The sequence below is a fragment of the Mugil cephalus genome, chromosome 3, assembly GCF_022458985.1.
Source record: "Mugil cephalus isolate CIBA_MC_2020 chromosome 3, CIBA_Mcephalus_1.1, whole genome shotgun sequence".
NCBI lineage: Eukaryota > Metazoa > Chordata > Actinopteri > Mugiliformes > Mugilidae > Mugil > Mugil cephalus.
Window position 1 is genome coordinate 15,240,841 of NC_061772.1, and position 26,681 is coordinate 15,267,521.

The 26,681-nt window shown below is 46.6% G+C and overlaps 1 protein-coding gene across 2 annotated transcripts in view; it reads right to left on the minus strand.

The window, feature by feature from the left end:
- fto (FTO alpha-ketoglutarate dependent dioxygenase) overlaps positions 1-26,681 on the minus strand; it is a 113,693-nt gene that overhangs the window by 41,291 nt on the left and 45,721 nt on the right. For both annotated transcript variants that reach the window (XM_047580443.1, XM_047580442.1), the window contains one exon: positions 21,173-21,297. In XM_047580443.1, coding sequence (XP_047436399.1) covers positions 21,173-21,297 — 125 coding nt within the window. The remainder of the gene's footprint in view (positions 1-21,172; positions 21,298-26,681) is intronic.

Sequence of the window (26,681 nt, forward strand, 5' to 3'; positions counted from 1 at the left end):
GACATTGCTTTGGTGTGGGGGAGGCATGGGATGGCACAGGATAAGTGCCAAAGACACTACAGAGAGGCGACTGGAGGTTATGTCTATATTAAAGATGAAAGATAATCTGTCTAGCGATAAGCTCGTGGACTTGACTGTGAGGCCAGCAGCTTCTCTGGAAGAACCTAATCGCTGGCGTACTTAAGCTATCGATTAACAAGTTGGGATTACTTACACATCCAACTATGGTAACTCGCCATCCCTGTAACTGACCTGGCTCCTCATTTGCACTGCTAGGCGCACACTCACTCACGACCACAATCACATCATAGCTTACACTCTGTAGCCCTTCTCACACAACTTTGCCTCCTTTACGTGCACCATGCTGCATTGTCTCCCAAGTATATTGCACTGTCTGTATTTTGTTGTTTGTCTTTGCACTTGTCTCTCGTCCCTGCACTGTTGACACTGTTTGTCTTCGCTGTCTGCACCGTTTGCACAGTTCGCGCTGTTTGCACTGTTTTGTATTGTCTGAAATGAGCTGGCACACACGAACGCTTTCTGCTCAGTCCCTCGTACTGTACTTACTCCTACGTCTTCATGTCGCAACCGGACTTATTCACCACTAACGACGTGTCATTGGACAGATCGTTTACCAGCTCTGGCGAAGACACTTTCATTTGGGGATTGTTTATTTGTATCCACGCTACCGTAGCTCTGTGATCCCTACAAACTCTACGGCACCAAGAACGGATTAACCACTTTAAACTGAGAGATATTTAAAGTCAACACGAAAGTGGGGTAGTTCAACAGTTCGAGGAGCCTTTTGTTTTCAAGCTACTGTCTTAGATTATACAGTAGACGTAGGCGAGGATCTAAATATGGCCCCAGCTGTGATCTTTTAACAGTATTTATTATTCAGTATTTGATGTGTGTGAAAGAAAACTGTAACCCTCTATATTTTGCAGTGGACTGGTTTTGGTTAAGTGTGTGTGTGTGTGTGTGTATGTAAGGAGGGGTTTCACATGGAATAACACTGGGCAGATTCTGCCCGTGAGAAACAACAAAAGATGCCTCAGAAGTATGTCAGAGTGCCCTCATATCTCTGCGGCGAGGGCAGCGAGGGTGCAGAGCGCTGGGAAGGGTCAGCCAATTTTAGAGGGTGCCGTGTTTTCTATCTCCCTCAAAATCCAGCGGTTGTCTTTGGGCAGCGGCAGTGAAATACACAACAAAAGCTCTTCTCGAGAGACGCTGAGCCAATCAAGGCAGACGTCAGGAGCGAGGCGCAGTAAATAGGAGCTAGTTACTTGAAGTTTGTGGTTTTCTCCCACCAAACAAGCTCATTTACTTTTCAGGCTTCAAGGTTTATGACAATCCCCTGTAAAAAAAAAAGGCAGAGCAATTGTTGCATAAAAACAATTGTTTGGGCTCTGGACCCACACCATGATACGTTTCAAATATGTCAGAAACACAAACAAATGAACAAAGAACTTAAGCAGACACAGCGCAGCTGAGCTTCAGCTATGAAGAAACAAAACCTGAGGGGATTTAACTAAGACGGGTTATTGCCGTGCAGATGTGTGAAATTAAGGCATGATTATACAAATGTCTAGACCAGGCTTTATTTATTCCATCCCAGATCCCGAGTAAAAGATTCAAGGTTTGCCTTCAAATGATCATCGTGCTTGTTTTAGAATAAAGGGCCTTGACACAATAGGCCATCATAAAATGCACTAACACTAACACAAACGCTAAGACAAATCATTCCTCGATGAGGAATAAAGTTGGAAAATTGAGTAGTTCAATGATTGGACACTGTAAAGCTATGATTCGGTGCACAGTTCTTGAGTTAGCTTTTAAGTCTGTCCGGGCAAGGAAAACATGGTGAGTGGGCAATTTTGTCAACAACTTGCATACTTCCCCAACACAGGCATGACGTTACAGATGGTTGTGATAATGAGGGAATCCAAAGACTAAAGGATCACCCTGCATCTGATAGCACACTACTCCCTGCATAGTAAACTCCTGTGAGCCTTGATAATGCGTGGAGGGAGAGGCCCTGCCATCAGCTTCGCTCGGTCACTAATAGGGAGGGGCGGAGGAGGCGGACTACTGTACCGCGTACAATCTTTCTGTTATGAATCATAACGCATAAACAGAGCAAAAGAACGAAGGGCGTCTTGACCTAAAACAGGACGAGAGACTGGGGGAAAGTACACAGACAGGAAGGAGGCTATTGGCCCAAACTCTGAAAACAACTATCAGCAGAGGAGTCTTTGGACTAAGGAGGGCTCAAAAAAACCTACTCAGAGCTGAGAGCACTGGTGCTTTCAAGCCCAGGACAGTGTGGATATTAGGACGGTTAAGGGCCTGTTGAGTGCCAAGCTATCTTGCCCTGGCACTTAATCAAAGGGATTAAAGCTTCGGAAGCCAAGACCACAGGTTATCCTCCAGGAAGCATACCAACTATTTATCAAAAACACCAAAGTTCAAAGCTGCTCAATTTTCCTATATTGGAAGCGCTTTGGTCAGAGCCCCTGGGCCCGTTTCTTAGTGAAATAAATGTTTGTGCTTGCATTCTTGGAAGGCAAGAGGAGTGGGCAGGTACTTGTAAGTAAGACCTAAGTCCATGTGGCTCAATGTAAGTTGGATCAATCACACACAGACCCCGCCACAGAAAATCTGATCCGACTGTGACTCACAATCACAAGGACAGGACAGTGTATTTGTTAGAATGATTTTTTTTTTTTTTTTTGGTCACTGCAGGATCTCATTATGTAATGCCTTGGCTATTTTAATGTGCAATTCTTTTTTTGTAGCAAGAAATGAAAAAAATAAAAAATAAAATATCCTAGCGGCTCAAGTAGGAACAAGATCATGCAAGACGCAAGGAGGCCATAATAGCATGCAGGGCTGCGGCCTAGCTGTTTACACACATGCACAATTCGTAAGGGATCAGCGTGATGTGTTTGGTAAAATTTCCTTTGACGTCCATAATTGGGCAGGCATAAGGTCAGTGGTTTGAAGCTTAATGTGAGGAGTTTGAAAGTGAAAGCATGTGACAAATCCCATGACTCCTCAAAAGTTGCCTCTGTGAAGTAGCGTGGCCTTCCCAGTGGCACGGCACAGCTCAGCTAGAATCAGGATGGCATGTCCCACAGAGTACTAACCAACACAATCAGATTCAGCGGTTATGGGCCCAATTAGGACTGGGGGACTGTCACGTCGAACACATGTGCCTTCTCAGTAGTCTTAACAAAAACAAGGAAACAAGGAAATAATTTGCTTTGGTGAGTTGAAAGCATTGAAGCGAAATGATCACGGCGTAGCGTCAGCACGCATGCCAAACCTTGGTTTCTTTGTACCATCACAACAAATCGTCACGGTTCCATCGGTCTTGTCCGGGTCTTGGTTTGTCAACAATAAAACCGTAACTGCATCGGTGCCACGAGACACCAAGTATTTCATGAATGAGAGGAGTCCAAACTGCAACCGATACAGGGAGAATACATAAACATAAGGTCTGCGTTTCTTTCTGACAACCGCCAAGGCTAAAGTGCAACAGCCTTACTTAAGGTAAAAGAATATTTACACGCTCTTGCCCATGTAGGCCTCGTTATGATGAAATCAGCCCGGGCGCATATTTAGCATGTTCATTACTAAAGCCTCTGACCTGCCAGGATCCTGGTATGGCTTCAATTGACAGCACCATCTGTCTGACGTTAGCCCCATTGGAAACAGATGGACCTTTAATTGTATTTTGTCCAAATTGCAGAATAGCTACTTGGGAAAGAAGCTGAAATAACATACAAACAACAGCAACTATGATAACAACGGAGTCTGGAAATGAAACGAGTACAGTAAGAGATCAAAAACATAAGGCGTACAAATTCAACTCGGCTCTTTGAAAGAGGATGCCCTCCTCCCCGTCCCACTCCACCCCCACAACATTACTGGCCGAGTATTGATTTACTCTGCAATTTTGTGTTTCTCTCCCCACGCCATCTCCACAATCTCTGTTGAGCAGGAGGTCCGGGCAAATAGATCTCATCTGATTTTTCCAAAACATGAAAGATTGATACCTTGCTTCTTTTCAGACAAAAGAATAATTGAGGAAGAGTTGAAATTGGTATTTGGAGAAAGAAGCACTGAAACCAAAAGCACATATCCAGGCCTCAGAGTTAGTTTAATAAACCATAATGGGAAAATGTTGCAGAAAGGGCACTTGTGTGATGGAAAATCTAGACCTCGTATGAAAAAAATAAAAAGTCCAGACCCATCCATTACATCCTACGTTAGGTGGACAGTGACAATTCTGGTTAAAACGGTGATTAGCGACGACAGCAGAAACAGCTACCAATACCAGACAAACATTTTAAAATAATACTTGTTAAATGCATTTCCTCTAGTTTTAGACACTAAAACAAAAGATGAGATTGTCTTTTTTTTTTTTTTACGTCCTTGCCAGCGGCGCACTGTATCTAAATAGCCTCCCTTTCCTATACCCTGCAATTTTCAGCCACGGACGAAGGGGAAAGAACAGATAAACAGGCTCTTTTATATATATATATATATATATTTCAGTCCAAATCACATCAAGGTATAAACAGTGAGCCCAGAGCACATCTCCTATTCTTTTTCAAAGTAAGTCCTGCTGTTCCATTTCAAATACCTTGGGGTTACGGGTCATAATGCTGCTTTCCAGCTTCTGAACACGTTTATTCAGGCATCCTACTGTAAATAAGGGGAGATTCAACATCAAATATCTCTATTCCCCATGCTGGCCCTTTCGTCTGTTCCGAGTGGATGTGTGCTTTTGGCTAACAAAGTAATGGTTTCTCCTCTTCCCTTACCAGACTCTGAATACAAAGTGGCAAAATAATTGAGGGAAGTGTTGAATAAAGTCTTTCTGGGTGTTGCAATGCATTACACAAGGCCAGAAATAGGACCAGGTATGAAATGAATCAAGTTGGCAAAATAACCAAAAACTAAAGATAACATAAAGTCAATATATGTCAGGAAATTAGATTAGTGTTACGGCTCGAAGCTCCTTGGCTAGTAAAGGGGTAATAAATGTGTTATAAAGCTCTTACAAGCCCCTAAGGCCATTAAGGGTTGAGCTGCAGAGCTGTTTACGAGATTGTTTATTACAGGCTAGTCTTATCATCATTTACCCCACAGAGGTGGCTCAAACGAACTCTATAAATAGCCGATTCATTGGTGCTACGCCAAAGTAAACAAGGCTGCTATTAGATAAATACGGGCACTGCAGTATAAAAGGGATATGAATTGTCACAAATGCATCCAGCGGGGACGGGGTGAGGCGAAGAGGAGTAGGGGAGCGCGGGAGAGCGGAGAGGAAAGTAGAGAAGAGGGCAGGGTGACTAGCGGGTTGGCTTCATATTGTCTCGATCCACCACATATGTCCCGTCCACCGCTGAGCTGACAGGTAGGGACACAATGTGTTGACCTGAGGGCCTGTTAGAGGCCTGCAAGCGGATAAATATAGAGCAGTGGGAGAGCATAGGTGTCTTAAATGACACATCTAATGATGCTCATCCTCTGCAGTCTATTCCCCGAGTCCGGAAAGCTTATGAGAACTGCTGTGTGCAGGCGAAGCCACAGCTCCAGCCGCTCGTTCTTTAAAGTAAACATTGATAGCAGCAGAATTGTGTCTTTTATTGTATCTTTCGCGCGCCTCGGCCGACACCCTCCATCCCCTCCGAGGAAGTCGCGATGTAAACATAAACAGCTCCATGCCTCGTTTGGATTTGCGGTGAATGGGAGAGATTCGTATTAAGCCTCCGCAGCCGCGTGTGTTCAATCTGCATATGAGAAAACGGTTTCAAAAGACTTGTCTATAATGCATAAGACCCTTTTAGGCTGTGTGTTTACTGCAACACTCTATTCCACCCACTGACAATCCGTGCACGGGTTTGCATCATTTTGTGAGACATGCCAGTTTTGAATTATTCAGTCACTCATCTCCGCCACGGCGCCGCATTTAACAAACACATGCACGTTCACATATGAAAAGACAGGCCGGCCTGCAAGGACGCCACAACTGCACCCGAGTCGGTCCCCATTGGAGAAATGGGAATCCTATTACCTTAGCCGTCAGAACCTGTACGACGCCCTTCCTCATGCAAGGCCCTCTTTGTTAGAGGGGAATAAGGTGTACACCAGCGGTCCATTTACAGGTTGCCTTCTCCGTGTACTTTAATGGGCCTTGGGCCTCGAGTGTCACGAGCAGGAGAAAACACAGTTCAATTTCCCCTTCATGAGTGCATAAAACAAGCCCCTCCACTGTACCAGGCCCATGCATAATTCACTGCCGGTGATGTGTGTCTTAAACGCTACTGAAATATACATGCCGGCATATGCAAATGTGGCAGCGCTCGCACACGCTGTACTTGCTAAACAGACAACAAGAGAATAGCACGCAAACGCAGACGGCCCCTCCTGGACACAGACAGTGTGTAGTACAGTGTGTAACCGCATGCCTGCGTGTTGAGGAAGTGTTGGCTGCACATATTGCTGTGCATTATGAGAAATGTGACCGTTCGCTGTGCCGTAATGCTACTGGGGTATTTAAATGATGGAGCCACGTACGGCATTATAATCAGCGCATAGTCGGACTTTATCAATTACTGTGTTAAACAGAGGCACACATATAAAATTTGGTCTGATTAGATCAGAGGGGAAACAAATGTGCACTGCAATAAGTCCTTCTTTCAATATGTCTCAAGTGAGATGATGAATGTTGAAAGGAGGTAAGAGATAAAATCTACTTGTGATTAATAACTACTAAGTGTATATATATATATTTTTTTTTTCCAGCACCTAGTGGTCATTAGAGGGACTGTAGCTACACTGCAGCTTCAGAGTTTCAATTCATCTTGAACAAGCATATGTGTGTGCATGATCTTCAAGTACGAGGGAGGAGGAGAGGGCAGCCTGGTGGTGTCAGATTTTATAAATGAGAGAGGAAATGTCTTTATCCCAGGTTTGGACATCCCCCACTTCTTTCTTTACCAATCCCCCCCACCATCCGTCAGTGTGTGTGTGTGCGTGTGTGTGTGTGTGTGTGTGTGTGTGTGTGTGTGTGTGTGTGTGTGTGTGTGTGTGTGTGTGTGTGTTGATGCGTCTGTGTGCGTGGTTTTGGACCAGGCTCTGGCTAAGTCCGATTCCCAGCAGCGTATCTTTAACAGGGCCTTCCCGCCGGGCTGCCAGCCTGTTCCCCCATGACGGGACAACAGCCCAGCTGACGCCCCCAAAGCTCTGCCAACACAGCCCACGCCTTCAACCCGCAATCTGCTCCCCCGATCCCGATGGAAGGAGGGTGGCGAGTGATTAAAAAAGACGGGAAAGCAAAGACAATAAGGGGGAAAGAGAGAGGGGGGAAAGAAAGCAGAAGGCACCCTACGCTCAGATGTGATAACACAAAGCAGGCACAAAGTGGAGGGCTGTGGTAGGCTGTGCGGTGTGTGATCGTCAAAATTCCTTTAAGGGAGGAACACACGAATGATGATTCCAATCAAACTGAATTCTGAGGAAACACACGCAAGTACAGGCAAAGACAAAGAGGCAAAAGAAATGACAGGATAGCAGTCGATTAAAAAAATTCTAAGCAAAAGTAAATGACCACATGTTTTATAACGCAACATGGGACAAAAACCTATGTTGTTCTGCAAAAATGTGCTATAGACATACTTTGAATTCATATTTACATTCCATGATGATTAGTCATCTGGTTTTTCTTCCTTTTCTCATAGAAATTCAACTTTTATATAAACTGAATTGTAAAAAAGGATTTCACAACACTTGATTTCTTTTCCAAAAAATCGCAAAAAGCTAAGCCACAGGGCAGCCTCAGTCCCTGATCGCACACCGTTGCCGCTTTGGCAAATTGCAAACGAATGCGTGTAACGGGGACAAATAGAATGAAAGGTGTGCCGCACATTTCTGCTTGTGCCATCACATATGTACAGTAAATCTGGCCCCCGGCGCTAATGTGCAGCTGCCAAGGCTGTGGTGTCACTGGTGTTCACTGGTGTTGAACAGTGTGTTAACAGGATGTGTAATGTGGTGCGCTGGTCCTGTGCTGCAGCCAGGGCTGGGTGGCAGCAGCACTGTAAGCTGCAGTAGGGTGGTTATCATGAAGCAGTTATGTAGCTGCTCTGCTGGGCCAGTCTAATTACAGGAGAACAGCGTGCACCAGTCTGGGCCTCCAAATGGCACCATATGTTTTCCCAGACTAACCGGCTGAATAAATGCCATTTAACCATTCAGGATGCACTCCGCTCTGTGTCTGGGAATCAGTCACTCACACTCATATAAAACCATTCACACCCCCCTAAGCGGCCTACCACCCACCTCTACCATATAAAACTCAGCTGTCTGCGATTTACCCAGCTCACCCAGTCACGTATGCTCACACGGCTTCCTGTCCAGTTTAACCATTTACAAATCCTATTGTAAGCTTCCCCGTGTCTCTAGAAAACACGCAGACTTGCATAATGATCTTGGTGATTGCGCCGCAACCAGTTCAGTTAACTAAAAGGGGTCTGGTTAATCAGAAACAGCGCTTGCAAAAAGCCAGCCACGGCGTCAGGGTGTAGTCAGGTCCATCCATCTTTTCTTTGGAGACATGTGGTGAGCGACCCATGCAGTGAACATGATCAGTAACCTGACAGAGGTCACCACTGGTAGGAAATAAAAGACCAGGAATATGCTTTCTTTTGTTTTGACCTGTTTTCTATTTAACTTACAGCAATCAAGCATCATACCGCAAAGGAACACATGGATATTTATTACATCTACTATCAGCAGACCGCAGTTCTGTAGTCGAGCCAATACGGTGCTCTAGCTGTAAGGTGGTAGTCATTTCAGTGCTACAAATATCGGTTTCTGAAAGCCAGCACAAACTAAGATGAGCCCAATCAGAAAGGAGTTTATTCACCGTTCATATTTACTGTACAAATCAGTTGCACATTTGAAAATAATAATGTTGCGTGTCCCTCTCTTCTGGTCCATTAAAGGCCTTTTTTTAACCACTCAGAGCCTGACTTTCTGGTAAAAACCGTGAGTAGAGATCGACCGATATATCAGGCCGATATATACATATTTACATTGACTGGTATCGCCATATGTGTGTGTGCGTGTGTCAAGATTTACAGATTTACAGATTTACAGACAGACACATCCACAGGCAGCCCTGTGCTGCTGGAGACGTTGCAGACCCGTGCAGCCCATACACTGCCATACATAGTCTCTCCACTAGCAGAGTGTGTGCAGCTGGAAGCTGAAAGTCTTTTTATCTGTCAATTCCGTATGCATGAGAGCATTAAATATTCTTTGTTTATGTGTTTAGCTAAAAAAATGTTAAAAAAAGGACAAAAAGCAGTATCGGCCAAGGCTGACGTAACAATATCGGTGTCGCTATCGGCCCTAAAAAAAAACATATCGGTCGATCTTTAACTGCGAGTCCCTATCTTACATGTGGAGAGACGTGTGTGATGTCTTATCAGGGTTAGATGGATATAATCACGCCCACTGCTTGACAGCTCAGTTTTGTCTCATCATGGGAATTATTGCAGCAAATAGGAAAATAAAACATACCAGACTCAGTGTGCACAGTTCTGGTTATAATGCCAGAGCCCTTAATTTTATCAGTTAGTCATCTCACATCATCCCTATGACGAGTTAGGAACCAGTGACTTATCAGGGGGCAACAATACAATTTGATCATGGCGCATTTCCCCACCAACACTCACTGGCAAAACTGCAATCACAGCGCGCCACTGATAACGAGAACATAATTCTTTGTGGTTGCGAAAAGCTGAGTACATTTGTATCGTGACCTCTTTTTTTGGAAAAGCTCCCTGTATCATCACGAGATAGACCTATCACACATCATCAGTTTGTTAATGAGAGGAGCCTCGACAGAGGCGCTCACAGATGCGTATCGGGGGGCAGGAAACAAAAAAAGAGAATGTAAGTAAATATGGACTGTAATTAGTATGACAAGGTTGAAAAAACAGATAACACACCGCAGCGGCCCGAAGGCCAACACTTTCGCACGCGCACGGGACACACGCGGGCGCTCGCACGCACACACACTGGGAACAAATCAAAGGTTTTAATCAGCTTGCTACAGCACATAATGAGGATCCGCTAAGCCCCGGCTATCAGCTGCCATCGGCCACTTAGTTGTGCCTTCAAAGAGCTGATTTTTCACTTCTCCTACAACAAGCTTAACACAGTAGCTAGTGAGAGCGAACACGGTCTGAGCGGGGCGCAATAAAAACCGAAAAGTGTAAGCGATGTTTCGGCAAGTGATATATGTGCAGTAAAGCAAAGAAGCAATTATGTGCAAGTGGACAGGACAGTGCAGCCTCCGGGGGAAAAAATGTGTGGGAGCTGCAACGCACCCTTATTTGTCACCGCTGTGATTTACAACATGGAAATACTAGTTGTCTATGCTCTTAGTTGGAAATCACATGAAAGCGTACGATATCCCACGCCACAGCCCATAAATCTGGCAGTACACGCGATGACCTTAAGTACACCGCGCAACCTGACTAACCGCGCTACACAACACTAACAGTCTCTGTATCAGATCTGACTCTCGCCTGGAGTTCACACACACCTTGAAGCGCACCTGGCCCGGCCACACCTGCCGCGGAGCAAAAGGCAATCACATGAATCAGTCAAGTCGGTTACAGCCAGACTCGTTTCCACAGAACGGCAGGCGCGTACGAATTCTTGCTCAACGACCCAGGTGCGCGAGAGGGAAAAAAGCGGCGTTGGGGATATGCACAGAATGTGCGCAGGTGGGCCTCCTGTTGCAGTTTCTGGCCTCCTGGCACGGCTCTGACCTCTGAGAGGAGGAGGAGGAGGAGGACTCGCGGCTCCAGCCCTCCAGCTGGAGAACGGCCGACCTGAGAGCTGAACGAACTCAGAGACTCGTCCTGGCGTCCTTGTCGTCTTCCTGTCTGCCCGCTGCAGTGCGCCCTGATCTGGGGAGGGGACGTGCAGAGCCGGGTCAGCCTGCCTGAAATTATTATAAGGCTGGACGGATCCGCCATCCTTCAAGTCCCTTCTTAGAACTTATTAGTATTTCTTGGCTTGATATTTGCATAAATACACTTTATTAATCATCTCCTGAATTGGTCTTGTTTGTCATAACATACACTATCTATATTATTACATTACATTAACTGAAAGTTTGGCGTGCATATGTAGATGTATCTTTATTTTTAGGCCTTTCAATGTGCTTGACTGAATAATATGATATGTGTTTTAGGGAATATGAATGTACATGCAGTGGTTATTTATAGCAACGATTAACTGTATCTTCACGTATATCTATTAGCATCAAACTCTATTAGTATTCACACTTAATCTCAATATTATAAGTTGCTCTTTCGAATTGAGAGACATATCTATTTCTTGTCTGTTTAAAATAATGATTAATATAAATGCAGGCATTTTCTTAACTGCATAACTGCGTAAAATATGATAGCATTGCACCCCCCCCCAAGCAATGGTCGAATAGAATGTGGCTCAAATAGACAGAGAGGCGCCGTCCCATCTGTGCCAGAGGTTGCCATACATGTCAAACCTAAAGCAAGCTAACTCGAGCCTCTGTTATAACATCCGGTGCAGCCTGCTGTAAAATAAATGATGCTGTTAGCTGCAGTCTCGCAGGTGAAATGTGCTGCTGCTACAATTATTCTAATGCCAGCATGCCAGAATGCCAGTGCTACCAAATGCTGCTGTCAACCCAGGGGTTTAATTAGTTTGGCACGTGTGCCACTTATAATCACCTGCCATTACCAGTTCTGGCTGCATCTGCTTACACGTCTGTCAGGGCCGGGCAGGCTGTGCATGTGTGTATAGGTTGGTGGCTGTGTCGGCTGGCGGGTTCGTCAGTGTATATTTTGGCAACAGAACACAGGCCTCAACCAACCTGCAGTCTAGACACAAAGGGTTCACCGGCTCCAGTCCTCTGCAATCTGCTATGTATTTATATACACATAATTATGGAAACAGACAGAAAAGATTCAAACACCTGCGCGACTGCTTTTAAGTGTATATTAAACAGCTTCGTGAAATATCTGTCGGCTGAAGCGCGGGGCAATTTTGTCGGCGGCGCAGCCTTGTCAGGCGTCCATCTGCACGGATGCATCGCGAAAAAACAGAAGGGAGCAGGGCTTCGCGGTGTCAAACTGCACTGTGAATAGAGCTACACCTCGGGCTGAATACATCACATTGCGATTTCATGAGAACTGGAGGAGGAGGAAGGAGGAAAGAAAACTTCAGGGCGGCTACTGGATCTCGACCCAAAACAGGAGAAATGGAAGTTAAAAGTGAATCGTTCACTCCCCCTGGCGTAGCAGTGGCTACCTCTAGGGCTGGAGGAGGAGGAGGTGGAGGAGGAACAGGAGGAGAAGAGGAGCCCCCTGGCTCTTACAGTCATGTGACCGCCGAGCACAATATCTGAAGGATGGACCCCGGGCTGTATGTTTAGCCGCCCGCGTGTGTCTGCGCGTGCACATGCTGTATGTGTTTGTGCAGCGGGGCTCATTCCCACTGACTCACAGGCTCAGCTCTTCAGATTCACCTAGGCCCGCCGCAGTACAATGGCGCTAGCTAACCCTATTATTTCGAGAAAGTTCCCATTTAGCACTAAACCGAGGCTCCGATATTGTGCCACCTCAAAAACATCTGTTGGGGACTTGTGTGGCTACACTAATTACAAATATCTGCAGTAATCCGCCGCCGATAAGAGAGTCATTACTCCACCAGACATTTATCACTATGGGATTGATGACCCATTTCGGAGGCAGCCATTGTATGGGGAAGTGAAATCGCTGATATCCCCTTTATCCTACATCACCGCTGAAGCCATCCATTCGTCAGGAGGCGAGCTAGTTAGAATTGTAATTAACAGCTATGGACTTTGGCCCTAATAGAATTTTTGCAGGAAACTGCAGATTGACACAGGAGTCCCACTGTTTTTTTCTCCCCCCTTCTTTTCTTACTAATTGACGCTTTGAGTGGCTGTCTGTCGAGAGGACGCGCCTCGGCGCTTTGTCGAGAAAGTGCCACAGCAGCACCACCGCCGTCTCCCGCATGCAGAATTTCTGTACATTTGTAAATATGTAAGCATAGGCATTTTGAGATGTGCATGCACAGGCACACTGCTCCAACGCAATAATCTGTCACAGGGAAACAAATTTGCAGGTCGGACATTAAATATGCACTTCTCCGCTACATAAGTTACTGGCTTCCTTGCACTTTTTTTTTTTCTTTCTTTTCTTATTCTCAAGCGCACTTGCACATCCACCCGCCTACACGCGCAAAAGAGTGGAGCAGCAGATGATCACAGTAGGTAAGGAGTAAAGGTCTGGCCACCTGCCGGCCACGTCCCGTCTCTGTGGCGGTAATGAACAGAGACAGCTTGGGGACCGCCCTGCGAGCTTGTCCTCCCTCCTAGTCTCCCTGCTTCGGGGCAGAGCCGGGGGCCCCGGGGTGACAGGGACGCCAGAGATGTTCCGCACACTGACAGGCAGGTCTTACCTGGCCAACCTGCTGTACACACACCGGCCCAGGCGACAATCGCAAACGCGGGGACGCACAAAGGCACGCTGTCCATACGTGCACACTGTTAACCGTTCGCATGCGTTCTCGTTTCCTATGCATGGGAACAAACTGGAGAACACGCCCACACACACACACACACACACACATTCACCTACCCACACACAAGCAAGCACACACGCTGACCCGGTGTAATTCCTCCAGCACACGGCTACTGACAGGAGCAGCTGCGGCCGCTACGGCAGACAGATGAAATTTTCATAACTATCTCCTCCAACTTCCATCCTCACCTTCAGGATAATTTATGACCCGCCTGCCAGCCTTGAAGAGACAATATGCTTGCTATGAAATGAAGTGTTCCAGCAGTGTAGGTTATAATTAACAGAGAAGGGGAGAAAGATGTGTGTGTGTGCGCGTGTGTGTGGAGTGGGAGGGGTGAAAATGTGAGGGGTAGCCCAGGTGGGGTGTACGGCGCGTAGGGAGGGGGATAAAGGAAGGTATGGAGCATGTGGCGCGCATGCATGTATAATGTAAGCGTGTTGGGTCTGCAATAGAGTTTTATGGGTTCTACGGAGGTCTGCACTCCTCATTATTCTCCCCGATCCTGGTCGTGCTAACCGTCCAAACTTGGTGCAGTTTCACCTAAACGTCGGAGGAGATGGTTAATCGCTGCCAACCCAAAAACAAACAGGATCGAGACGAGATAAACTGTAAGTGGAGTGTTTCTCGGCGAGCCAAACCTCCGCCGTCCCATAATGCCATGTTCTCGCTGTTTGTTTCACATGCCCGCCACACATCCTCACCCAATCATGCTCTATCAGCTCTCTGGGATGTTGGGTTTGACCAGAAAGAATGTCCTGGTTTTCCTGACTACCAGTAAAACAGGCCTAAGCAACCCCCACACCCCTTACCGCATTGTTTTTTCCAAACACAAATCTTGTTTCCATATTAAAAAAAAGAAAAAAAAAAGCAGCTTTTAATGGGCAGCTGTCTCTGCGACAAGTGTGCTTAAATGTTTGCGGGACTTTTAATGACATTTTTAACTCTCTCTTTCTCCCTCTCTGTGCCTCGTTTCATTGCCAGGCTCTTACTCTCAAATGCATAATTATGAAATGGCTGTTTCCATTAAATCTTGTACATAATTTAAGGCACTCGCGACTCAAGCCGAGGATAAGCAGAGGCATTTAACAACGAGAGAGAGTGATACGGATTCTTGCCAGTTGCAATCCTTGTATTCCCAGCCCTAACCGCAGAACGAGAGAAAGCATGTATCTCAGCGGCTAATTACTGACTAGCTTGGGAACCAGGCAAGATGGAGGTAAGTGCATATTTACATGGGTAGGACTTGTTTGTACAGTAAGTAGACGGTAAAAAAAAAAAAAAAATAGAATCATCAGTCATCTTGTTCAAAACACATTCCTGCAAGAATAAGACATAACTCCGATGTACTTTCCAGCCTGGGAGCAAACTAGGATGGGAGGACGACTGCAACGGCAACAGCAGCTGTGAGGTTCTGCTGAGGTCAGGACATGTCATGCATAACTGACTGATTGCTTAACAGGGGTGGGTGCATGGGAGAAGAATTTATAATTTACATCCAGGCGCACACATGCACACACACCTCACAAACACAGGCCACAGGCGATCACGGTGCACAAAATGTAACCGGTCCAGGGACCACACAGACATGTTTTTGATAAAGACAGACAAATTAGACGACAGCTTCCCAGGCTAACCACTGCGCCTGCGCTAATTACAGGCTGGCCGGTGATGAAAGAGGCAGATGACATGTCCTTATTTGTTTTCTCCTTCGGTGTCCTGAACCAAGTAAACACGGCAATGTAGATGACGGCAAATATTTGGTGGTATGAAAAGGAAAGAAAAAAAAGCAGCACAGGCAACGGGGACGGAGAGGGCGGCCGAGGGGTTGAGCTTTCCACCCACCACACACACACACACACACAGGTGTTTGCCCACCAGTGCAGCGAGACAAAGCCTTAAGGTAAAGAGAAACAAGAAACAAGGGCACAGCCAGCAAAACTTTTGGCTGGTAGCTCATGCCAAGGAAAACAGACTGAGCTAGCTCTGTCTGCTCTGCTTACAAAACACGGCCGCTGTTGTGGGGCTTATGAAGAGGCCAATGTGGGGTTGCTGCCTGGGAGATCTGATCGAACCTGTCACCTCGAGTTGCAACTTACATCACGCTGCCGTGGTTGACAACATGCCCGGATCGACCCAACCCCCCTCCCCCCTCTAGGCAGAACGTTGGTTTACGGTGCCAGTCCAAACTCAATCGCCAGAACTGCTAATTAACCTCCTTCTTAACAGCTGGATGGCTTCCTTTCACCATCACTGGTCACTGTTCACTGTTACCCCCGCATCCAAAATATGCTCCTATAAACACAGTAAGATCTTTTAGTTTAACCTACAATGAAAGTAAGTCACACAATAGCTTATTAGACCTTGGTACCGACTGCTACTGATTTCCTGAATCGATTTAACTGCAATTTCCAAGGTCCCAGTTCATATCAAATCAAACAGATTAATTTTGAGATAGCTCAGTTTCATAATAACTAATCACTTAGTTTTGAAAGACATATTTACAAAACTGATGATGCCATTGGTTGGGGGAACATCTTGCATATGGCTTTGCTTTTGTAGGCCATTTACATCTAGTTAACTTACGAGCTTGACAGAGTTTTCAGAGTTTGAGCCTGTGTCACGTTTTGGATCTCATACGTGGACTAATGCAATTGGTACGACTTGAGAGTACAATGAAATATGTAATGAGAGGATACCGGGTATGGCGTGCATGGTTTTCATGAATCACCACCGAACCTTTTGCCTATGTTCTAAAACGTCCTTCTCGGTCACTAAAGCAGTCGCAGATGAATGAACAGATGACGACTTTAATAACCCACAGCCATGACAGTCATCCAGTATGAGGTCTCCATTTTTAAGGAAATGCAGAGGTTAGTGCCTACATTAGACAAGCCTGTATTCTGTCCGTCTTAATTGTGGACACGACACTGACAAGCTTTCCAACTCCCATCTGGGACAGAGGGACCTCCATTGTCTCCCAACTCCCTCTCCCGCCCCCAGTGCAGGAATCAGGGCGGGGTCTGTCAGGGGCAACACAAAGGAAATGTCACCACTCCTGGAATGAAGTGCCAGCCGACGAGGGTCTCTCTCTTCCTTTTTCTGTGTCACTGTGCATCTCGACGGGGGGTGCAACCGGCTACTGAAAACAGTGGAGGGGTCATCCCCGGCCGGGCACAGCTTCAGCCCTCGGCCCTCCAGCCCCTGCTGGCCCCCGGTGACCCTTGGTTTTGATGACAGACTGGACCTTTTGTGTAGCAGCGGCCTGTCCAGGTGAGGACAAGCAAGGACGACAATGGCAGGAAACATAAAGCCGACGGAGGCTGGGAGACAGCCCCGCGGGGTCACGGGTCAAACTGGACAGCTGAGTGATGGGTGCAGCTGTTGACGCGTGGACCTCCTTCTCTGTCCTCTAGCTTCTGCTCGCCATGTCAGCTGATGTTTCCTTTGTCTCGGGATAAAGCCCTCGCTAACGCTCAACAAGTAGGAGAAAAGTAATAAACAGTGGCGACAGATGTACCACGCCACAGATTCTGAGCGTACATCTATTACAGTGTCACCCCAACATGGTCGGCCTGGGTCAGCTCCGTGTCTTTTCAAAAGGTCGTTGAAAAGGAATTATAAAAGGAAAGATGTCAAAAATTACAACAACAACAAAAAAAAAAAATGCTGCTGTTTTAAACTCAGTTCAGAGACAGAGCTGGATGTTCTTTAATTTATGCACAACTTTAGAATTAAAAGAAAAGAAAGTCAAAAATCATGATGTTTATTTTTTTATTTAGTTATTGTGTAGTTCAATTGTGTGTCACGTACAATGTCTATATATCTACATACATCATCTTCTGCATTGCTGCAAAAATGTGAATATTCTCCTTCGTTACTCGGTAAAAACCAAAAATGGCGCCAACTCTTCTCGGCAACAAACTTGTCTACACTTCCCACTTTTCTTTTCTTTTCTCTCCGATCTGAGCAGGCCTGTGGCTCGGATGAAAAGGCCCATTTTAAACCTGGTAATGTATTACCACCCCAGTGCATCCAAACTACGCCGATTCACACATCCTGAGCTGTCCAACTGTTTCCGATGCCAAAGGTCAATGGCTGCCTACTCCACTCTGCCGGCCCACACTGAGAGATGGGAGGGCCGGGTGCGCCAAGTCAGGCACAAACCCTGCTTTGGGTCATAAACACCTCCGCCTGTCTCCCCTCCTCTTTCCTCCTCCGGAGAGGTGAGTTGGGTTTGCACTCTGTTAATGTTTCACTACAGGCCCGCTCGCTTTTACACCGGCCCACTGGAGAACAGAGAAGGGGAATGAAAAAGGGGTAGTAAAGGACAAGAGTGGATAAAAGAGCAGGAAGAAAAAGCCATAGAGAGGGCCAGATGGGCACCTTCACAGTCCATTTATCAAACCCAATGTGGCCCTCCCCTCCCCTCCCTGCTGCTCTCATGTCCTAAACCCCCATGTAATTCTGTAATGATTTTCATTATCATATAATGACCTTACAAAGCCTACAGCAGTTTGCATGGTCAGTACAAAACTCGCAGCTGTTCTCTTCAGTGTTTGCTCGCCGGCTGTGACAAAGCTTTTTTTTTTTCTTCTGTTGGTGAGGGCAGTGACCTCTAAGCCTCGGAAGGTCAGCATGAGGTTACCGCATCCAGGGGGTTCAAAGGTAATCATACTGTAAGCTTCGAAACCGAGGACAGCAGCAAACAATGTACAATAACTGTGTGAGGTGAGACGCAAACTTCAGAGGACTGTTAATTTCTGCATGTTCACACCTTCAGTGTGAATCCTTCGTCGGATGTAATTACGTAGATGGGAACCGTGATCTATGAATTTTTAAAACCTAAAGCCTCCCCGGTGCCGCTGGGATGTGCCATTTCCTATCCTAATAGGCCTGCTCCCTGGAGGTTGTGTCTTGCACTTCAATCTGCACTTCCTGTGTGGCATCGCGAAACGGCTCTGCTGCAGCAGCCATCCACCCACATAATAATCCATCTATTTCCAGTGTACTCACGGGGCATTTACCAAAGGGACGCGGAGGGCAGCATCTATCAAAGAATTCGCCATGTGCATCGGGAAAACCCAGTTACCAGAAAAGCTCATAAGAATAAAAAAGCTCTCATAACTTCGTTGGCTCGAGGTGAATGAATGGACTGCTTCTGCTAGCACGGTGTGCTGAGGCATCACTCACAATGAGTGCCTATAAGTCACTTGCGAAGAACCACTGGTCACCGGGTCCAATTCCTCTTTCTTTCCCTCTTGCTAGAGCAAAAAATGCCCCAGAGGCAGAGAATGGCAGCGAGCAGACCCGCGTTCCGGAGCACAGAGTGCCGCCTTAACTGCTGTTTAAGAAACAAAAGTCAGCGAGAAACTTAATCAATCAGTGCTGGTTGTTTATGTTTATGGGCCTCTAGCAAGAGTCATCAATCATGCTTTTTTTCCCCCCCTCCTTTTCCATCCTTTTTGCGAGTATTATGCGCTGAAGGGAAACCATGGAAACAAAAGGCGGCGTTACGATAAAAGCTTGCCTGTTGAATATTTTGCAGAAACCCAATTAGGAGGCTAAATATAAAAAAAAAAAGCAGTAAAACGAATAAGGAAATTAATTGTGGGAGTTCTATTTGGCGAGTGCTTTTATGAAAACGAATGGCGGTTTGAATACGTCTGACTGAAGAGAGCTGCATCCTCTCACCGCGGTTCTTAATCTGTATCTTATTGTGTCTTTAATTCAAAACGATGACTTCACCTCTTAGCTGCGCGCACGAAGAAACCCAAGCTTCTCCTTCCTCCACATGGACGTAGCAGGGCAATCCTTGACCCTCATTGGATCTCTTATCAGTACCAGTGCGTCCCACTTAACATTGCACGCAGCCATGTGTTTAGCTTTACGCAAATGCTATCTGTTGACAGCCACTTGACAGGATGACCCTGGCTTTCTTGTAAGTGGGGGCGGCGGAGGTTAGCGATAGACATTAAATGCGTGTTAAGGGAAGAGGAGGTATCGGGAGCAGCTGGAGTTCAAACATATTGTGCGGGACGCTTGCCCTCCACCAAATCTAATCAGTCCCCACTGCGGATAGAGGAGTAAACGTCTGCCCCGCCGACAAGGACTGAGCATATCCTGTCCCGGTTTGCGATACTGGTTGTCGGGATCTTAGGGTGGCCTGTGCAAAGTCTGGGGCAAGACGTGGTTAGTAGGTGGCAACATTGCATTGTGGGTGGTGGGGAAACCGCAATTGTGGTGGGGGACGGAGCTGATGTTGGTCTGGGGGGGCTGGCGAGATGGTTTCTAGCTTTCAGCACGTGCAAGCTGGAATGCGCTATCAGAGCAGGCCCTACATCAGAGCTGTGAGGCACCAGGCGTCGACACGGCAAAGCAAGGTGTGTGGAAACAGCCTGTTTACAAGGCTCATATGGATGGGACGCAGCTAAGGGTCAACTAGAGGGGACAACTGAGAACAGAGGGTGGGGGGCCGTGGAAAGAAGAGGGCACAGCAGGAAGTTGACATGTATTTCTCAAAAGAAAAGACGGCGCTTTCAGGAGATTCCGCCCTCGGCGCTTTTTGCATTCTCCGGGCTCTGGTTAACGTCTGGTCCAAAGTTTGTGTGTTTTCGTGCGTGACACTGAGGTCAAAGCTGTTGATAAAGACAATAAGCAGCGAAACATATGTGAATGCAGTGCTAGTGTATACATGCAGGCCTGTGTTTGTGTGTCTCTGTGTGTGTCCTCGCTAATGCTGATGGGGGAGAGTGACTGAGAAGATGAACAGCTAAAATAACACGGTGCTGTACGTGTGAGGCCCTTCTTTATCCAAATGAAAGGCCGGCGGTCTAATCCCCGCGCTCCCTGCCCTTATCTGGAAGGAAGGAAGTGACCGGGCTTATCTGAGACACACGCTCGCCGCGATAGCTGTGATAGCTGCCAGGCCCAAGGACCACAGACAAACGCCAACCGCACTGTTGTATATCAAAGGAATTCACATCAGTTCTCACACTGAATCAAAGACAGACTGAAGTGTGATCACAACATGAGCAAAATATGAATAAATTACTCGCAATCAATCGACGTGTGAATGGCTCTGACTGTTAAAAGTGAAACTGGCTAGCCTGGCATAGCGTGTCTGAACTGGGTCACGTTATGTGGAGTTGTAGCTGTTTTAGTTGCTCAATCTTGACTTTAAATTTTGGATATAGTTTCACTTGAGCAACTTGAGTTAGAACTCCAGATTTTCTGTTGATGAATATTATGAGTTTTGTGTTATGAGCCAGTTTCACCAACTGGAAGGGTTATTTATATGTCTCCTGCAATTTTAACAAGTCTAATCATAATAATAATTTAAAAAAGAATGGAACAGAATACAAGTATAGACTACAAGTTTTGGATTGATTTGTAAAATGAACCACTACAAACCTCTCGAACGAGTCAGAAAGATACTTTTTCGACGACTACCGAACGAAACAATGCCGGTGGTACACTGTGTTACCTGTCTCTCCATGTCTGTCTTTGCTGGTGTCTGTCTGTCAAGGCAGACAGCAGGATTTCTGCCATCTCCCTCCTTCCTTCCCCTGCTTGGCCTTCCTCCTCCACGGTAGCCAGAAAGAGCATAGTCTGAAAAATAGCAGCAGAAGTATGAAATGAGTGCATCAAATAGACCTGGAAAGATGCGTAAACCTCAGCAGGACCTGGATGTTTGAGGGAAAAGAAGAAAAAAAAAAAACAGTTCTGAAAAAAGGGCTTCAAGCCTGCCTTCATTTTCTGTAACTTCTTAAAAAACAGTGGCTAAAAACCACATTGATTGGTTAAGCCTCGCTACGTCCTGGAATAAGACACGTCCAAACTATTTTGGCTATTCAGTCTATTTAAGAGCATGGAATTGAGTGGAAAAGACTACCTTAAGCCATTCCTGCCATCCTTGAGCTTCTATCCTCAGTTTAGAAATTACACAGCTCTGAGCCGAGACTCAATTATAACATCCCTGGGACGGCAGCATACAGTAAGTCTAGTATAAAGTCAGTTTCACATCAGAGGATGGGCAAATTACACCCAATATTAGAGTGTGAGTCAATTAATCACGTCCTGCACAGCACAGTGTAATGTGTGAGTATCCCCCTGTTGAACATGAATTACAGGCCGGCTTAAAGTGTGACGTGGCACATCAGTGCTAATCGGAGACATCCTCGCAAACCTTCGCCTCCAAGTCCTCCGCAGCCTCTAAGCTGGTTGAGAGGGAGTCAAATGAAAAAGGATCTGGCAGCCCAAATTAAATGCAGTGCTGTCAGCCACACTCAAATCCCTCTTTCCCCTCACCGTCTCCCTCTTCTTCTCTACCCTTCACAGACTCCCTCACTCTCTGAATATCCTTAAATGTCTCCCCCTCCTTCTCCCAGCCTCTGAGAAGTGATGGATCTGTAACTCTGACTGACTCTGACGCCTTGTTAAGAACAGTCTCTTCCTGTCACATCCACCAGTCAAGCGCGTTCATTTCTTCCCATTAACAGTCACTCGCCTCCCCAGTCATTCAGCCTTCCTTTCAGAAAAGAAAAAAAAACTACAATGTAAGGGAACCTTCATTTCTTCTCCTCTGCCTCTTTTTTTTTTTAATCCCTTTCTGACAATCCACCTGTCTGTCTTAATTCACGTGAAGATAGGTTTGATTGGCTGTGTGTGTGTTTCCAAAGGAGACGAGTAATGTGCTTACTTCCTCTACACCGCGCAGGACAGGTGTCAAAACATGTGGCGGCGTGTGACTGATTACACCTGACTCGGAGGAGACACCAAAGATTATGGTGACCAGGAGGAGGCAGGGCCGGCTGTACTCCCTATGGAAACTGTGCCTTTCCGTTTGGATCAAACCCTGTCCTCCCGGGATGAGTGGCAGGCTGAGAAAGTGCCAGAAAGTGCATTCAGACTGTATCACCATCTCAGCTGGTAGACATCACATTGCCAGTCTGGCCGTGTCGCGCGGTTTCGGCGCTTCGCGCGGAGCAAGCGATTCGCCGAGGATCTGAAACCTGCCCCGGCGCTGCGTCTGAGCTTGCTCCAACTCTTCCTGAAGCTGACTACGGAACACAACGGATAACGAGAAAGGGAGAGCAGCACTGTCCTACGAAAATAACAACGCGACCAGCTAAGGCCACATAATTCACTAACGGTTACATGATGTGGATTTAAAAAACAAACGTGTGAGCGACGTTTCCGTCCTAACGCAATGATGATGACACATGTCAAGTCCGAGACAGAGGCGAACACAGCTGGAGTCTGCTTACTTACCCCATTCAACGCTTCATACACTCTCGAGTATATGCAAAAGCTCGCTTTTATATGTTTGTCGGCGAGCGTCTGCTCTTGTCAAGGTGTTTTTAGCAACCCCCTTTCCCCGTGTAAATGTGCACATGTGTGTTTACGCGCCAGATTGTGCGCACGTATGATCTTCGGTTAAGAAGACCCTGTGCTGACAGAGGCCTTTGGGTTTAGCCCCAGGCTGATCCCCAGGCCATTTACACACCCCACTGGTTGTTTACTGGTCAAGCCTGGCCTCAGTCAGCCTCAGTCAGTCCGCGGCCCTTTATCTCCTGGCCTGTGTTAGCGCTAATCAGCCCCCTCTTTCCTTCTATTTACACCTCGATGACAGTAGCTGTCCTCAGCCTCCACCTCTCTAAGCCTGACGCTGACCACAGATGTCCCCCTGACCCGGGCCACATCCCGAGGTGAACGAGAGGACAAGAGCGTACCCCCATCCCTGGTCCCCAGACCCCAAATTCAACCCTATCTATTTTGCTACACGTCGGTATAAACATTTCCGGGCCTACGCAGAGGCAAGGTAGGCAAACAAACCTGCAGCCAGGCTGAGGCGATATTGTGGTTGGGTGAGAGCTGGAGGGTTGGCTGGAGGGCAGCCTGGGGCAGCTCACTAACACCTCGAACCAGGACTGTATCTTAACACCAATAAGCATCTGTCCATTCTATCACATAGCAACATGTCACCCGTTCAACGCAGAACAATGAGACGGCAAGGCCGGTGCCGCACACAGCGCGATACGATGCACGTCCTTTAAAACTTTCACACAATAGCTGTCGCTGGTCACGGAATAGCTCACAGGCAGGAAGGTTAAAAAATGCACGCCCGAACTGAAAGTTTACACTTCATAAAACACAGCTACTAGCTGACCACCGGAGTGTCTGAGAAACTGTTAACACCCCATGAAATGCCTTGGCCGACTTTAGACCGGGACTTTCAGGGGGACTTGGAGCAACTCTTAATCTTACTGGCACTTTATTATACAGGGAAGGCATTCATGTCTGCAGGCCACCAGAGTTTACAAATCCCTAAACCAACCTCCTTTATAAACTAGTATAATAGACAGTTGTGTTCTTTGGACCAGAATAGACCGTACGAGTGATGGACGCTTACCTAAACAGGAAGGTGGTAAACAAACTCACCAGTGACACCAAACATTCCCAGGTTTTGACTTGAGGTTGGTGTTAATTTGCCAGCATGGTGCCTCCCTTTCTAAGTGTACCTCTGTCTGTCTGTCCGACTGGCATCCTCCGTGCCTCCCTCCCTTCCTGCCGCTAGCATGCGAACAGCCCAGCAACGAGCCAACGTGTCCACATAGACGCCGAGGCGGACATAGCCCTAAGTAGTAATCCTCTCGTTTTGTGACTGTGATTTGGGATTTAAAGTTTTTGGAGATTGTACGCAACAAGTAACATCAGTTCCATATTAATGGTCATTTCTGTTGTGTAAATTGCATCTTCTATGGAGCAATCTGAATTTAAATAATTTAATTCTAACCATTTGCCAAAATTGAGACTGTGCTAAGGACTGGCCTTTCGACGACGTGGGATTTCTGAAACGAACTCTGCCATTGTGCTGCCCTTCCTCCCTGACTTGACTTCATTTTTCCCACCTCCACAGTAACATTAGCAACATATCTCAAGTTTTCCCTACATCTCCAGACACTCCATGGACCATTGCCAGTTTAAGCTCAGCTGCTCTAGACACCTGATTTTACAGGCCTTGGGAGTGGGAGTTTGGCAGACTCTCAGCGGCCTGCATCTCCATCTCCCCTCTGACACAAGAAACCAATATCACTTTGACCGCTGGTGGAAAAAGGCATCAGGCACCTTGCTCTGGGTAATGGATAGCTTCTGCTCACTGATATAAACAACTGGGGAGCTGTGATCCTGCCAGGGCCTTTTCCAGTCTGGACAAGGGATCTGTGTGTGTTTGCTGCAGGCCACCATCGAGTTACTTTGCACTGGGAGGGGAGGGGAGGGGCGGCAGCCCTCCATCGGTGGAAAAATTATATTAGCCCAGGAAGAAATAAGTCCAGACCACATTCACTTTACTGTGACATCACACTCAAAGTCATAAAAAGTGTGTGTGTGTGTGTGTGTGTGTGTGTGTGTGTGTGTGTGTGTGTGTGTGTGTGTTTTTTTTATTCCCGCCGTCTGCCTGCTGTCACATGATTACAGATGGCTCAAAATTGAGGCATATCTGAAATTAAATTTACTCCATTTCCATTACGTAAGATTGGTTGATAATGTGTGTCCGTGCCTGTGTGTGTGTGTGTGTGTGTGTGTGTGTGTGTGTGTGTAAAGAATGAAGGGTGTCAACACTGCTGATCAGCAGCCACCTTTGAGTTATGAGAGGAAAACAGAAAATAAAATCAGAGAGTTTCACGAAAACATTTTCTCAGATTTGATTCAGGGGTGTGTGTCTTTTCAAATTACCTCTGCAAATTTTAACAGTTCTTACAGCTGGAACGCACAGAGCGTTGACTCACTTGTTCAGTTTGCAGTCTTTTGTATTTATTCCCAAATATTCCTTTTACCTCCCCGTGATAATAACGGTTAAAGTACATTGACATATTGCCTGTTAATGAAACAATACTTCCAGTATCTTAGAAGGGCAATAAGGGATCCCCATTTTTATTCCGAGTGTGTTGATGTGTTCCCGCAATCACCGTGGCGACGGAACCCGAGGCCTTTCAGCCAGACTGACCCTCGTAAGGTCGCGGGCACCATCAATTACGTCAGCCAGTAAAATGGTCTTTGCCGCGCACGGCAGATTATATGGAGTGTAAAACATTAGAAAAATGTGTCTGAAACATCAGAGTAGCATGTTTGAAGTGACAAAGCGCCGAGGGGATAGAGACAGTCCCAAAAAGGGAAGACCCCTGACAAGTGATTTTGTTTGAAGGCATTGTAACACACTCAAGTGGGCAGGGATGCTTTCTATGGCCCCTACGGCAGTCCATCTTCTGGACAGAATACAGGCAGGGTGGAAGGACATATGCTTTGCACAGGGTCAAATGAAGCAGAACTCCCAGGCTTTTGTGGTGCTCCCTTTCGGTGGCGAGAAGAAAAGGCAAATCTGTTGTCGAGTCCCAGTCCAATGGGCCCACAAATATCACATAAAAATTCACCGGCCCTGTTTTTTTGTGAGGCTTTTGTCTCGGTCTCATGATAAGGACTGTGGATCCAGTTGGTCTTAATGGCTAAACCACATAGTCTTTAGGCTGAATGAGCTCTCCAGCACACTGGGACGGAGGCTGAACACACTCTCCTCAGCGGCCTGGCTAGAATGCACAGTCCATCCATCACAGGAAGGCTTTGAGAGGCCCTTTGACTAATTCAGGACAATGAAGACGGAGCTGGACAGAGATGTTTGCGATGAGCGCGACACTCAAGCACCTTCTGCTCCGTTGAAACCCCCTTTCTCTCTTTCAGTATATGAAAGCTGAGTCTAGATTCTGGCTAGATAGCAGATTGTGATCAGCACCTCACTCTCCTGCCAGTAAAAAGCTTTTTGCTGACTGGGGCCAAAGCCAGCCTTGCTAAGCCCCGAGAGTTACAGTGTTACACACACACTGCACCATACTTCAGGTCTTCAAAAATGCTAAACCAATAAAAATGGTTTCCATCCATCTAGACGAGCCTGCATAGAGGAATTCTGTTTTAGACGGGGGGGATATGCCTGCGGGGGA